This window comes from Eutrigla gurnardus, assembly GCF_963514095.1.
Source record: "Eutrigla gurnardus genome assembly, chromosome: 20".
Classification (NCBI taxonomy): domain Eukaryota; kingdom Metazoa; phylum Chordata; class Actinopteri; order Perciformes; family Triglidae; genus Eutrigla; species Eutrigla gurnardus.
In genome coordinates, this window is record NC_139931.1 from 19,550,424 (window position 1) to 19,563,276 (window position 12,853).

General features: G+C 43.1%; 1 protein-coding gene across 1 annotated transcript in view; it reads left to right on the top strand.

Annotated features, from left to right (window-relative positions):
- The window catches only part of cpt1a2b (carnitine palmitoyltransferase 1A2b), a 36,212-nt gene extending 23,430 nt beyond the window's left edge, over window positions 1-12,782 (top strand). The window contains exons 14-19 of the mRNA XM_084038213.1: window positions 6,567-6,731; window positions 7,550-7,678; window positions 8,067-8,222; window positions 8,319-8,432; window positions 8,845-8,937; window positions 9,335-12,782. Of these exons, the coding sequence (XP_083894339.1) occupies window positions 6,567-6,731; window positions 7,550-7,678; window positions 8,067-8,222; window positions 8,319-8,432; window positions 8,845-8,937; window positions 9,335-9,457 (780 nt within the window). The 3' untranslated portion in view covers window positions 9,458-12,782. The remainder of the gene's footprint in view (window positions 1-6,566; window positions 6,732-7,549; window positions 7,679-8,066; window positions 8,223-8,318; window positions 8,433-8,844; window positions 8,938-9,334) is intronic.
- The last annotated feature ends 71 nt before the right edge of the window (window positions 12,783-12,853 follow it).

Below are 12,853 nucleotides of genomic sequence, written 5' to 3' on the forward strand. Positions count from 1 at the left end.
GGTACTTTTATAATAAAAATGCAGCTGTGTGTCTCCGTCCAAAATCCGCTGCACTCGCGCTGCCTGCTCGCACAGATCCGCTCGTGCGCACATTCGCTGATGCAGGTCGAGTGTTGTCGAGAAATATATGCAGAGACGGCGCTCCTTCAAAACAACATCAAGCCATGCGTGTGTAGTATTAGGACGTGATGACGTATGTACAACCGGCTAACGGGCCAAAGCCTGTCTGGGCTGGAGCAGTGTGAATGCAAACCGGGGGGGGCTATTAAGCGGTTGAGTAAACCTATAACCCCCCCCCCGACAGAAACCACCGTAACTAGCAAATTTTCTGGGGGAAACACTGGTGCAGTTGTTATCATATCGCATGTTAAGAAAATGCCTGAATGTCAATGTTTCATTCCCTGACTTGTACCTGTCTGTACAAGAACTCATGAGGCCAAACACCATGACAACCAACACACATCAGTGGTCTTGTGTGGCGTTATTCCAACTGACCTGCTTGCAAGCAACTGTCATATGCTGTTATGATTTGACGAGACAATTTCATGTCAGGGTTATCCCGGCCAAAGTAATTCACAATATTATCCTGATCAAATGAAAATGGGCTTTAATGCTTAAAATGGCACTAATACATACTGACCTTTATGAGTTTAATACACGTAGTACACTGTTTACATGTTGCGAAAGAATCAGTTTCTCTCTGTAACTGTGTGCGTGTTGAGGAGGGAAGAATGAACATGCAGCCCTGCCAGCATGGCTTTGATAGTGAGCCACTTCCTGTGACTCACTATCACTAGAAGAATGTTTGATCAGTAAACGTTGTAAACGTGAGTTTATGTTCTCAATCTCTAGTTTCAAGTCTTCTTCAATCCAGCATGATGTTCATTTAGTACATTATGGTCCATTTAGAGTCCAGCATTGAGGGCTCGCAGTCTTTTGGCTCAGGGAGAGTGGAGAGTGAATCACCTCACTCCATTGGCTTGATGAAGGTCAGGTGTGGGGAGCCTTCATATACTCTCTGTGCTGACTCGTTATCTCACCATCAGAGGAAGTGAGAGGTTCTCCCTGTTGTCTGTGGTCTTTGAGTGTATCTCTTGTCATTGTCTGTATCCCAGTGAATACTAGTGCTTCTGGAGAGTTTGTTCCTCCAGCCCTTTTGTTTATCAAAGGTCTCCCAGTCTACCTTTGCCTTTTTAGTTTTGTCTTTTCTGGGTCTCCTGGTTTAGCTGACACAAACAGACCAGAAAGCAGATAATCATTTTTACAGCTTTAAATCAGGGGAAATAACCCGCACTGATATGCTTATTTATGGCCTTAAATACAGATCTAGAAGATCTATCTATATAATCAGCAGATGGAATTATTAGTCGTTTAGCTTTGAAATCATGTTACAATCACATATCTGTGATCATAAAATCTTGCGTTTTGCTTTCAAACAATGAAGGAACAAAGTGGACGAAGACTCTCGGCTAATGGTCCCAAGTTGAGTTTAACGGGTTAGGTGTGAAAGCCGACCGCGGTCCGGAAGCTGAAGCAGGAACGGTAAACACTGGCTTGGTGTTTCCCTGTTTGCGTATTGACTTTTGGAGATAGTCATGTCTCATTGTTACATAAGTTTGTCAGGAACCTGCTTGACCAGGCTTTTGTAAAGCATTTTGAGCCACTCCCCTAAAATGAATGCACGTTCACCACAGCATGTAGCACGTATCAATATGTAGCTGGTTGTAAGTGGAAAGAAGAAACATTTGAAGCATTTCAGACTTCCTGCTTCTGTATCCAGGCTAAAGGTTTGGCTCCCACGCCAACACGGCACACAGGGAGTGCAGTGCAGACACGGAGGGAATGTGACTTCATTTATCCTTAGAGGCAAGTGAGAAAATAATTCTGGTGATCCATAAAAACACAATGAATGCTTTTAATCCTAGTGGAAAAAAGGTACGCAAATTCCTTATTTTTAGATCACAACTTTTGCGTGGAAAGTGGCATGTGCCTCTTTCAGAAATTCTAAACATTCCCTTTTTTATGCTGGTGTCATGGCAGGGAACAGCCTTCCACTACCCATAAAGTCTTTCCATATGAGAGGGGGGTTATAGAAGTCAGGTTTGGGCTTTTTCATGGAACAGAGTGACGGATGTACAGGGATTTTTTGCAATATTGTAATTAAATTGTTGTTTTCCGATTTTAAAAAATGGGTGAAATATTTAAATACTAGAATTGTTTTTCTTCTTTTTTTTTTTTTTTTTCCATTGAATGTTTTTTTATTCCAAAAATTAAAATCAATCGATCAAAAGTCAATAATGGAATAATTCTAAAGAATACAATAAACATAGTTAAAATATTAATACTATAAGATATGTGGCACAATAGATGATGAAGTCAGTTCATGAATACCATTGGCAAGAGGTTTCTGTTCTGACGGATTCATCTTAAAATCATTCTGAAATGGACAGGAAGCCAGTGGACAGAGGTCGTCCAGCTTTCTTCTCCCAATTACAAGGAAGTGTGCATTTCTACCAGAGATGCTGCTAGCTCACCTCCCACCACCGAGCCAGCTTCTATCTGAGGATGAATGACTGAATCATCTTCATAATGAAGTTCTACATTAAGCAAGACCTCACAGTGAGAACAGTCAATGGTGGTGAAGGAACATGTGCATGGGTGACATTCCTGCCATTCTGTTGGCATGTTGGAACATGGGGATTTATTCGTGTGTGTGTGTGTGTGTGTGTGTGTGTGTGTGTGTGTGTGTGTGTGTGTGTGTGTGTGTGTGTGTGTGTGTGTGTGTGTGTGTGTGTGTGTGTGTGTGTGTGTGTGTGTGTGTGTGTGTGTGTGTGTGTGTGTGTGTGTGTGTGTGTGTGTGTGTGTGTGTGTGTGTGTGTGTGTGTGTGTGTGTGTGTGTGTGTGTGTGTCATTCAAAGGGCAGAGAGAGAAAGCAGCCAAACCAAACTTTCGTTACAATAACAACAATGTTAATCGGTGTGTATCTATCTAAAGAAACAGCAGGGGAAGTGTGAGGTGGTTTCCTATGACAAACGGTAGTTTTCAGTCTTCCCCTGCCGCGGGAAGAATCTGGGAGTTTCCCATGTCTGACCTTTCATCGTCTTAACTATGAACTGCCAGTGTTTACCCTACCATTGTACAGGCCTGGCGGGGCCGCCAGTCCAAGGAGACCTGCCGCCAGGCCAACAAAAAAAAATCAATACAATAAGCCACCTATCAATTCATTCATAAATCAATAATCATTTACATTAGGAGCGCCTCCGCGCAGCACAGTAGACTTGCTCCGCAAGACGCGCGGCCGCAACAATCCTCGCTGCGCGCTCCCGCTACGTTCTTCTTCGTGTACTTTACGCGCTTGATGTTGTTCTGATGTAGCTCTGCCTCGTTAAACCACCACGATGTCGCTTTCTACTTTGAAATAGAGGTAAGATCTTAAGCCCGAGCCCGACCCGACCCGAATTTCGGGTCGGGTCGGGTATAAAATGTCAATCATTACGTTCGGGTCGGGCCGGGCTTCTCTCTCGCTGACTTTTTTTTTTTTTTTTTTTATATTCACATTTATTTGCATTATTCTATTTAAATGTCTATTATCCACCCCGTCATTGCTCTTCTTTGTCTCTCTGCGCGCTCTCTCTCTCTGCGCGCTCTCTCTCTCTCTCTCTCTCTCTCTCTCTCTCTCTCTCTCTTAAAGTGCCGCGCTAGATTCTTAAGGACGTACTCTGAGTCCTCACAAATAAAATATGAAATTTCGGGTTTGGTTCGGGCTCGGGCCTGCAAATCAAGTTAATTGCTCAGGTTCGGGCCGGGTCGGGCTTTAATCCCGCGGGCCTGGGTCGGGTCGGGCTGGATTTTTTAGGCCCGATCTTACCTCTACTTTGAAAACACGGAACGTTGACACTGTATTTTGAAAAGCTGTTGCACTCTTTAGACTCGTGGTGTGAGCGGAACCGGACCGGTACCGGAACCGGACCGGTGCATTTATAAGAAAAATGCAGCTGAGTGTCTCTGTCCAAAATCCACTTTCCTCGCGCTGCCTGCTCGCACAGATCCGCTCGTGCGGACATTCGAGCGTTGTCGAGAAATATATGCAGAGACGGCGCTCCTTCAAAACAACATCAAGCCATGCGTGTGTAGTATTAGGACGTGATGACGTATGTACAACCGGCTAACGGGCCAAAGCCCGTTTGGGCTGGAGCAGTGTGAATGCAAAGCAGTGGCGAGGCACGCTACTGATCGCACCCTTAGGCAGCCTATGTTAATAAAATAAGGATTGTTTTTTGATAAGCTGTGGAACTCTGAGTTAACCTATTTCTACCTGGATTTCTATGAACTATTAGGCTGTTGAGTAAACCTATAACTTATATTTTACTTGATAAAATAAGACAATATATGCACTCATATGTCGTTATAGTGTTTTACAGTATCTGTAGATATTAATGTGATGCTCCTCATTTTCCAGACATATTTTTCCGGCCCCTAATTTTGGATCATTTCCATCAACCGGCACCTTAATAAGTCACTCTCTCCTTGAAAACCTTGAATACACTCTGGTTGAACAAAAATGTTGAATGCAAATATAATAATTGCAGAATTGCAGACTGCTTGCTGTGCCACCTGACTTAATCCAACTGCACCAATACACCATCCCACACGTCTCGTCTGTTTAGGGTTTTTTCGGCGGGTACCACCGGGCCTGAAAAAAATTCTAGGGGAAACACTGAACTGAGTTGGCAAGAGCTTTCAAGAACACTTTCCCTCTCACTGCTGTTTCCTTCTCCAGTTGCAGTGTTAATGTACTGAATGGATCTTTTCAAACATCTTTACTGTGTTGAACCCACGGGAAACATTTAACATGAAATAAAAGACTGCGTGTGCTTGAGTGCTTTAGCCTGGTTAACTGATATATATCGCACACAATTTAAAGACGTAGTTCTGAACTGGCTATGCAACAGAGAACTCGGAAGGAATTAAAGTGCTGGTTTCCCTTTTTTTAGTAGACATTTTAAAAATATACTTTATTAGCAAAATGACTGGAATGGGGGAGAGAGGGGGGGATGACATGCAGCCAAGGGCCACGGGTCAGAATGTGAACAGGGCCACTGTCATGACTCTGCATTTCAGTAATTGTTGCTAGCCTGCACGGAAATGGCTTCACAATGCCATTACAGTACTGTAACAAATTGCTTTAGAGCGTTATCTCTATCTTTCATAACACTCTATCTAGTTTTTAACATTTTAACCCTGGTTCTATCAGCAGCCACACAGCTGATAACAACGAGACTCTGTTAGCTTCATCCTGCAGCTGCTGATAAATGATGATGGGACATGTCTGTCCATCAGGTTATTGTTGCAGTTGGGTTATTAAGCGTGATTATGAGTAAATGAGCTCCAGCCCTGGACCGGTATGGGTACTGGTGTAGTAGCAGGTCTGGATGTCCTGGCTGATCATTTGTTTCCTCTGTGGGAAAACTCTCCACAGTGGATCACCGCAGCATTTGAAGACCTCAGCATCTAATGTTGGAGAAATCTGGTCATTTTTGACCTGATTGTCGTTGTCCCCAGGGTCATCCCGAGTTATTACAAGCAAAAAAACAGACACAAATTGACGTTGCCTAGCCCGAGATCTGTACCTGCAGCCTTCCAGACTCGCTCCAATGCTAACCCATAGGGGCAAATGTCTGCTTTTCTTCTGAAAAGTCGGGATGACCCTGGGGACAACGACAATGGGGTCAAAAATGACCGGATTTCTCCTTAAACAAGTGATCGCTCTCTGTTTAGACACAGCTGATAAAACTCACATTCACAAACTGCAGTGACTCCAGGCTATTTCAAATAAATCCAGTTGATGGGTTTTGAATCCTTGATTGATCATGTCGGATTCATGTATGTCATCAACTATCATAACATGATCATGTCTATCATTTATAGTCGATGCTCAGTGAAGTTTGTTGATGGATTCGCTTGAGCTAGATGGTGAGAAGGCTGAGGACCTCCATGCTGCATTTTGTGTCAACAGGTTTTTCTTTTCTTTCTTGTGTCTTGTGGGCGGTGTCTGCATTTAACTCAAACACGTCACGCTACAACTCCTTTGTTGTTGGATACCAGGCGGCGGCAACCTGATTGTATAGAAGTCTATGAGAAAATGGTCCTACTTCTCTCTTGATGTTTTATCCCAGTAAACAAACTCAATCTCTACTTTCAAGTCTTCTTCAATCCAGCATGACGTTCATTGAGTTCATTATTACCATAAAGCAGGAAGCTGAAGTGACATTTTACTTTCCCTCAATCAGGTTGTAGTGCTTATTGTTAAGCCCTCCATCTGTGTAATTGTTGACGATAAAGAACTTGAAATGTATAAATGTGAATGATCTAGAGAGAAACGTGCTTGGCTGGAGTTACTTAACACACGGCTGTAGATTTCCACTCTGGTTGCATTGCCTGCCAGCACGGTGAGTCACTGCTGTGATGACTTGACTTCAGGCTAAAACGAGCGATTCTTAGAAAGTGACAGTGGAAGTCCACATGCTCTAACGTGGAAATCTTTTGTTTGTCTGTCTGCCCGGCAGGTTCAGGCTCAGGTGTGCAGCTCCCTGGCTGTTGCCCAGGCGCTGGCCGACGACGTGGACTGCCATGTGTTTCCCTTCAGGGAGTTCGGAAAAGGACGGATCAAGAAGCTCCGCGTCAGCCCCGACGCCTTCATACAGATTGGCTTACAACTGGCGTACTACAGGGTAACACTTCAACACACACATGTAGAGTGGCAGACATGTATACTCAGTTCAGGAAACGGCGTTGAGAAACGATATGTGGCTGGAGCTGACGAGCCAGGTCTGAGACACGCTGGAAATGAACCAATCACATGGCTCACCATCATTATTTCATGTGGAACTTAAGTGCCAATATGATAATTGATTTGTTGATTGAGCGGAACATAAATTCAGTTCTGGTTCATTGAAACGTAGGATGCTCACATTACACTGCCTATCTCTACGGATGATGTTTCACAGTGTTGGCAATGATCAGCTCACTTTAGATACATCCAGTAAGACGTTGTCTTAAAGTTGAGCTGAAATGGTAAAATGCCCTTTACTCTTTTAGATCACATCCACTCTCATATTATGCAGCATATTTAACAACATATGCAGAAATGGTTTTTAAAAAATCTATTTCTTCTTATTTGTAACTAAAATCCAAAAATCTTTTCTTGCCGGTCGGCTACATCAGCTAGTACCAAACAATGTCAACCAATTATCATCATGTCCATCCATCAATCAATCTGCAACTTTTAGCAGCACAGAGATGGAGAAGCTGGTGAGCTGATCTTCTCAACAGTTATGTCCCGCCTGTTCATCCTGGTTCCTAAAATACATCACAAGACAGAAGCTAGATACTCATGAAATGTCATGTCACTTGGAAAACAAGGAGAAAACAACAGGAAGGCAATCCAGGAACTCCAAAATCTTAAAAGAACGAGGAAGGATGTATTTAAAAACCCTGATGTGTTTAACCAATGACAGCATGTGTGCTTCTTGTCCCTCTTCTTCCCCAGGATCGTGGTGGTTTCTGTCTGACTTACGAGGCGTCGATGACCCGGCTTTTCAGGGAAGGCCGCACAGAAACTGTGAGATCCTGCTCCAACGAGAGCAGTGCCTTCGTCAGAGCCCTCGAGGGTGGAGAGGTACTGATGGAGTCACACACAAACTTTAGACTACTGCTGACCTCATGGTGGAGTTAGCAAGCTAGCGGACGGTGCTTAATCCTTCACCCACACACTCTGGTTACAGTGTAGGAACGCACATTGCTCTCTGCAGGACTTCCAATGTCTGTAGATAGTTAGCCAGCGCAGCATGAACTGTGTTAACGGCTTCACACCAGAATCCAGATGGATCCAGATCCAGTTACCTTTTGTTGACAATTTCTGCACCACTTGAGTTTTGCCTGTTTTGCCAAGACCAGTTGGAGAATACAAACCATGTATCATTCACGTATTGGTTTGCTTCAGAAATGAGACCTTCAGGGGTGAACCTGCTTTGGGATGTCACTAAAGGTGTGATCTGGTCTGACAGGCAGCGGACCAGTGCAGGCGTCTTTTCCGGCTGGCCTCAGAGGGCCACCAGAACCTCTATCGGATGGCTATGACTGGAGCTGGGATCGACCGACACCTCTTCTGTCTGTACGTGGTGTCCAAATACTTGGGGGTGGAGTCACCCTTCCTCAAAGAGGTGAGCTTTTTGTTCTATTCCAGCGTACCTTTGCTGTTTTAGTCTTTTTTTCCGGTGGCAAACACAGAATGTGAACTGTGGTTGAATCCCTTCCAGGTTTTGTCGGAGCCTTGGCGTCTCTCCACCAGCCAGACACCGGTTCAGCAGATGGAGCTGTTTGACCTGAAGAACCACCCTGAGTTCATATCGCTGGGTGGGGGCTTCGGGCCTGTGAGTGATGATTTTTTTTAAAGTAGTCATTGATTGTAAATGCACACAATGGTATAACGGTAGAGTGGGTGCTGTGTGGGTCTTGATTCAAGTCAAGTTGAAACGGCATGTCCAGAGCCTCTGTCTTCTGTATGACGACGCATCTCTGTTGAAACGGGACAGACGGGACGGTTTGATTTGATGGCTGAAAGATTAGTTCACCAGCTTCTCCGTCTCTGTGCTGCTGAACGTTGCAGCTTGATGGATGGACGTCGTGATATTATTGGTTAACATTGGATTTACATATAAAAATATGAAGAAATAGATGATTTTTTTCGGCTTATGTTGTTGAATAGGTACACAGTGTGATGTGGGGGATGCAATCTATTTTCATTTCAGTTGGACTTTAACTCATGTTGTCTACTGTGGTCAGGTTGCTGATGATGGTTACGGGGTTTCCTACATCATCGTGGGAGAAGATATGATCAACTTCCACGTCTCGTCCAAACACTCCTTCAGTCAGACTGTAAGTATGGGGGGGGACATGCTGGGACCTGCGCTGCATTATTCATTTATTTATTATATTATTCATTTATAGCTGATGTTCATTAAAAATCCACTTTCCAAACACGAGTCAGGGTTGAGTCGCCATCTGTTCATTGTTTAACCACACAGACTGGAAAGAGGAAACAGCAGTTCGTAGCTCTTCTTCTTCACTTCTCTTTTCACAATCTTATGTTTACATTGGAATTGAGGGACGTGAAAAAGCTACGGCAATAAATCAGCGAGGACTTTTACCCACTTCCTTCCCCCAAATCCTGTCCTCTCTTCCCCCTCGTCTCCATGTGGTTTTGATTATCAACCTGCAGTCTGAGATAATCTTCCCTTTTTGTATTTTTAACACTTTATGCTCTCCATTTCAGGACTCCCACAGATTTGGAGCTCAGATAAGCAAAGCTCTCCAAGACATCATGGTCCTCCTCTCTGCTGACACCAAAACCGCCTCCAAAGGCCCGGCCCAGCCTCAGGCCAAGAAGCTCCTCTGAATATTCCCAACGGCCCCTCAAGGCGTCTCAGCACACGGCATCTCGAACCGGTCATGTTAAAAGCACAACACATTAACGAACGGCCTAAAGGGTTGGTCAAACTGACAAATGTCAATTGAATGAGCATCATCAAAGGTCTAAATTTAGAGGAATGGTTCTCCTTGTTAAAAGTTCAAAAGCCTCTCTGCGTGAACGGGCACCAACAAACATATCTTACTGTTATTTAGCATTAACAGGTACACTTTCTATATATAATTTCTACGAGCTGCTTCCGCCCGAGGGATCCGAGCTCGAGAGCTTCCAATCCCTGCTTTCTCTGAGAAGCTGAACCCATGATGGACGGGTGATCGCATTAAGAAGGGAGTCTTTAGGAGGGAAAGAGACACAAAATCAACATGAAGAAGCTCTAAATCTCAATAAAAGTGAAGGAAAATGTCTCTTTGAGGTTGTGAGCGGACCCAAGTGTCCGTGCGAAACGAAGCTGAGCAGCTCAAAAAGGATAAAAGTCAGAGAAGCTTGAGGGGAAAAGATAAGGAGATGAATCAAATGAAGGGAAAGAGTTACTTCCACAACTAATAAAGCCATTGTTTTGTTTTAAATCGTCATTTAATGTATCGAAGGGACTAGAGGCTCACACACTAGCCAATGAAAGTCCCAGTCTTCTTCGAGGATTGGCTGCCGGAGACGTTTTTTCTTACGTTTTTTTTTTACTTTTACGCATCACCTGATCTCTGAGCAGATTGTGTCGTGATCAACTGTTACTTCTTTGCAAAATACTACATTTTATTTGCTTGTTTTTTCACCTAAAATGCCGTTTCCTATCTGTGCTACGATTTTGTTTTAAGCATATTTTCTGGTGATTATCGTGGATAATATGGTGAATTTGTATAAAGTATTTTGGATAGAGTGACGTGACATTTTCATAAAACGTTAAAGTCCTGCATTCAAAATGTAAAAGTCTACTTAAAGTGCTCATTGTGTGGCTGAATGTCTACTCATGTGATCATATAATATTTTAAAGTAATGATGAATCAACATGGAAGCAGGCTTGTTGTTGCTGGATAAAAGAAACATTCACACTCGGCGTGGGGCAAAACTTTCATGTCACCATAACCATGGCCAAAATAATTCAGTTTCATCCAGAAAATCATCAAAATATGCTCAAAACTCCTAAAACGGCACTTAGAGATAGTGAACATGGAGTCACTTTAAATCTTTAGGAAACAAATATTGTCACAGATAATATATCTTCTTTTGTGTGTGAATCAAATCGTTTAAAATCGGATGATCATAAATGAGAAGCTCTCCCTGCATAATAAAGGATAAATAAATAGAAACGTATTTGTTTTTTGGACCAGGCTCGGAGGTAGATGGCTTCTTTTTTCTTTTCTTTTTTTTGGGGGGGGATTATCCTGATAAATGTTTTTTGTTATTTTTTAATCACAGAATCATTTCAGTCATTCCCCCACATGTGATTTAATTTGCCGTATCCCGACACTAGGAGTTAGTTTAGTCTCGTATGAATCGGATTTGTCCGATGACGTAAACTGTTTTCAGTATTAAACGACTACGTAGGAGACGAGGTTCAGGCCACATATTGACAGATATCAGGTGATGACTCGTAATGTTATTTAATTTGTAAACATGCGTAGGGAGGACGGAAGGAAGAAGGAAGCGAGGGGGAAGGAAATGCAAATGTAGCTTTTTATTGTCAGTTCAGTGGATGGATTTAATCGTATGTTTTGGTGGAATGTTTTCCTGAGAGCAGTTGTCGTCTTACTCTTACTGAACAGGTTTAGTTTATTGGAAACCTTTTTTCAAGCATTTCACTTTCCTTCTTGCATCCCCTTCCTCCCTTCTGTTGTCGTGGAGTCTGCACACCAATGCAACGGGTGATTTTAGTAAATCACGTGAGTTTAAGGATGTAATGGGAAAGGCAGTGAGGGCTCACAGGTACTTCCGGTGCCGGTTTGGCAGGAAAAGGGATGAGGCTCCCGCCAACGTTCTTTGTTTGCTTCACTTCAAGGGCCAGCTGTGCATTTTTTTAAAATGAAATATGGATAAAAAAAATACTCGCACTGACTTATCCCTGGTTTCATAGAGAGGCTCGCCCTGCCTTACCCCGTTGACAAACATCCTTCATGGTACAATCCAGATCCAAAAAAAAACGATCTGTCTGAACCCGTGGTGAACGTGGGTTAAAGGGGCGGGACTTCACCTCTACGGCATTTAAGAAACCAATTTCCCTGAAATCAAGTATTCATCCAGTAAAACAATTTCAATGCAATTCTTCTTGAATCAATGCAATGGCGACGGGGGAACCTTGTATCCTTCTGTACAGCGTCTTCTCTGTGTGCGTTAGGAAGAATGTACTTCAGTTGGTCCGTTTGTTAGCGTTGGCATATGTCCAACATTTAACACTCCTAAAACGACCAGCTTTGCAACTAACTTCGTCTATGCTCATGTTTTGTATAATCTATACTCATATGTGTCTTTTTAGAGAGATTGTCTGCTTGATATTTAAATAACGTCGGGGCTTGTGTTTCCGCCTTGATCCCGACGTTTACACGCTCATTTCCCAAACTGTTGACTGCCGGAGAAGCTTTTTTCTTCTTCTGATCCACGAGGCTGATCTCAGTTCAGTAAAGCCAGTTTCTACAGCTGCAGCAATGTAGACTAACAACTTCTCTACCTCTCTCCATTCATGACTTTTTAAAACATGTTCATTTCCCCCAGTTCGTTATTGTCAGACAATAGTTTTATTTTATGGTAACCACTAAATCACATGACCAGTTATAGCTGATATATATTTTTGTAAATCTAGGGAATTCTACAAAGAGTCCCTTCTTATAATGTTAGTACATTTAAGTTTTGGGTCGGCGTTTCACTTCAAGGCATCCACATTGATACAGATGTCATTCAGCCGTCTTTATTCTCCGCTTCATGCCGCAGCCTGCCTGAAAACCACGAAGCCTGTTAACCCTCTCTGTGCCTCAAACTACTCCACTGTGCCATGGGATCATATTCCTCAGTAATATGTGATGATAAGACATGGAGTCAGCAGGCTGTCAACAGTTTGGATGATGAGCGTCATACATATTGTTTGCTTGGATGGAACGTGTTACTGCTGTTTTTACTCTTAGTGACACTTGAACATTTCCGATCTTATTGTACGTTATGTGTCTAAAATTCACGCTCCACAAGATGCGCATCGTTGCTGTGTGTTCTGTCAGGTTTTCATCTTCCAACGTATTTACATGTCGATTGTGGACTTTTACAGATGGTGATGGTGTGTTTTGTGAAATAAAATACTGACACCACTTTAGCAGTGACTGGATATCTTGGTTGTCTAAGTGGAGGGCATCATCAAGTAAAGTCATGGTGAAAAAAAAAATA